This window comes from Sinocyclocheilus anshuiensis, unplaced genomic scaffold (genome assembly GCF_001515605.1).
Source record: "Sinocyclocheilus anshuiensis isolate Anshui unplaced genomic scaffold, SAMN03320099.WGS_v1.1 scaffold3941, whole genome shotgun sequence".
Lineage (NCBI taxonomy): Eukaryota > Metazoa > Chordata > Actinopteri > Cypriniformes > Cyprinidae > Sinocyclocheilus > Sinocyclocheilus anshuiensis.
Window position 1 is genome coordinate 16,183 of NW_015547881.1, and position 2,031 is coordinate 18,213.

Here is a 2,031-nt window from a genome sequence, read left to right on the forward strand (position 1 = left end):
ACACGAGAGGATCCACACTGGAGAGAAACCGTATCACTGCACTGCATGTGGGAAGTGTTTCAATCGTTCATCTTCTCTACTCAGTCATACAAAAAACATTCACAGTAAGTATTCAAGATTCAGCTGAGATTCTGATAAAAATCAAAGATGGAGTTCCTCCCCAAATAACTGTCAAAACATTTTATTATTGTGCTTTCTTATTTTTCTTCACTGTTGTTTTTAAAATGACTAATTATTCTTCCACTTAAGGTGTATTTAGAAAATGAAGATGCAAGATACCAGAACATGTTATTTAATGGGCCCTTTTTTAATGAAAAAAAGAATACCATTAAAGAACTGGACTGATGTGCAGTATCGTGAGAATAGTAATAGTTAAAATCTTAATGATACCCAGGGCTCGAATTGAGGGGGGATGGCATCCCCTTGATAGAGAAAAATGACAAAAACATCCCCTCAGTAAAACCACCATCCCCTTTAGAGTAATAATGTGTATTATGTAAAACTTATCATGCAGATGAAATGTTAAAATACTCTTCTGATAATTCAAGAACTAAATAACGGCAACTGGCCAATCAGAACTTGGTACTGTATGAAGCTGCGCACAGCTGAAGCAAGTTTTCGCACAAAATGATTAAAGCGCAACTTTTTATTTTTTTATTTTTTAAAAGAAGACAACAGAAGGTATGGCTTTTCCTTGATTAGAATTTAAAGACATTCCCCTGACATAATGTTATTGTACTGTATGTGTGACTGAGAGACGATACGAGACCTGACATTATCAAGTATGTCACCGACTTTGCAACAAACAAACACAAACACGTCTTGTTCAAAGTCCAAACGCATTCACTGCGCGATTAAGCCTATTAGAATGCAGTTAGAATGCCCTTATACTTCAAGCAATGAAAGAAAAAATACCCATGTATGAGTTTTTGTTTTTATATTCATTGCACAAGCAATGTACTTTTCTGAATATCAGCACTAGTGCGCGAGCACAAATGTGCTATTAATTATTATTATTATTAATTTATTTTACAGTGCATAGGAACATGGTGTTTCGTTCCTTGAATAAATCAGTTTTTGAACGAATCTGTTTATTTATAAAGCACAATTAAAACAATGTAAGTTGACCAATGTGCTGTACAATCTCTAAATACAAATTACACGGTATTAACTTTTAGGCAAACAATGACCAACAACAACAAATGTTATAAAAAAAGCCTCTTGCTAATTAGTCTGCAGAACCAAACGCTAATTCAAGTAAATGCACTTTCAATTTTCGTTTAAAATAACCTAATGACAGAGCCAGTCTGAGACGTAGAGGTAGCTTATTCCAGCGCTTCGGAGCTGCTACAGCAAATGCCTGTTCACCACTCAATTTTAATCTAGTCCTTGGAATGTCTAGGATCATTTGATTTGCTGATCTCAGAGACCTGGGTGGTTTGTATATACGAAGGAGATCCACTAAATATGGTGGGGACAAATTATGCAATGCTTTATATACAACACTCAATAGTTTAAAATCAATTCTATACTGCACTGGCAACCACCGAAGTGATGCTAAAATCGGTGTTACATGTTGTTTTTTACTAGTACCTGTTAAAAGCCTAGCAGCCGCTTTTTTGAACCAATTGAAGACGATTTAACAATACTTGGCTAATACCCACATACAGTGAGTTACAGTAATCCAGTTTTACAGAAATAAAAGCATAAATAATACTTTCAAAATCACTGGAGAACAGAAACGGTTTAACCTTTGCTATTGATCTTAAATAGGAGAAACAAGATTTGACCTCAGAGTTGATCTGTTTATCAAATTTCAAAGAACTATCAAATTGGACACCAAGGTTCTTCACCACAGATTTACAGAAGGGAGTTAAATTGCCCAAGTCAAAAGAGTTTTGTGCGTCAGGAGCCCCGAACCAGATTATTTCAGTTTTGCTTTCATTCAAATTCAGATAATTTTGTGACATCCAAGATTTAACTTCATGTAAACAACTCAAAAGTGACTCAAAAGAGCTTTTATCCTGTTTC

General features: G+C 35.0%; 1 protein-coding gene across 1 annotated transcript in view; it reads left to right on the plus strand.

Moving 5' to 3' along the window:
• The window catches only part of LOC107704675 (zinc finger protein 239-like), a gene marked incomplete at its 5' end in the record, with an annotated part of 4,705 nt that extends 4,489 nt beyond the window's left edge, over positions 1-216 (plus strand). Inside the window, one exon of the mRNA XM_016507664.1 lies at positions 3-216. Coding sequence (XP_016363150.1) covers positions 3-127 — 125 coding nt within the window. The remainder of the gene's footprint in view (positions 1-2) is intronic.
• Positions 217-2,031: the final 1,815 nt, after the last annotated feature.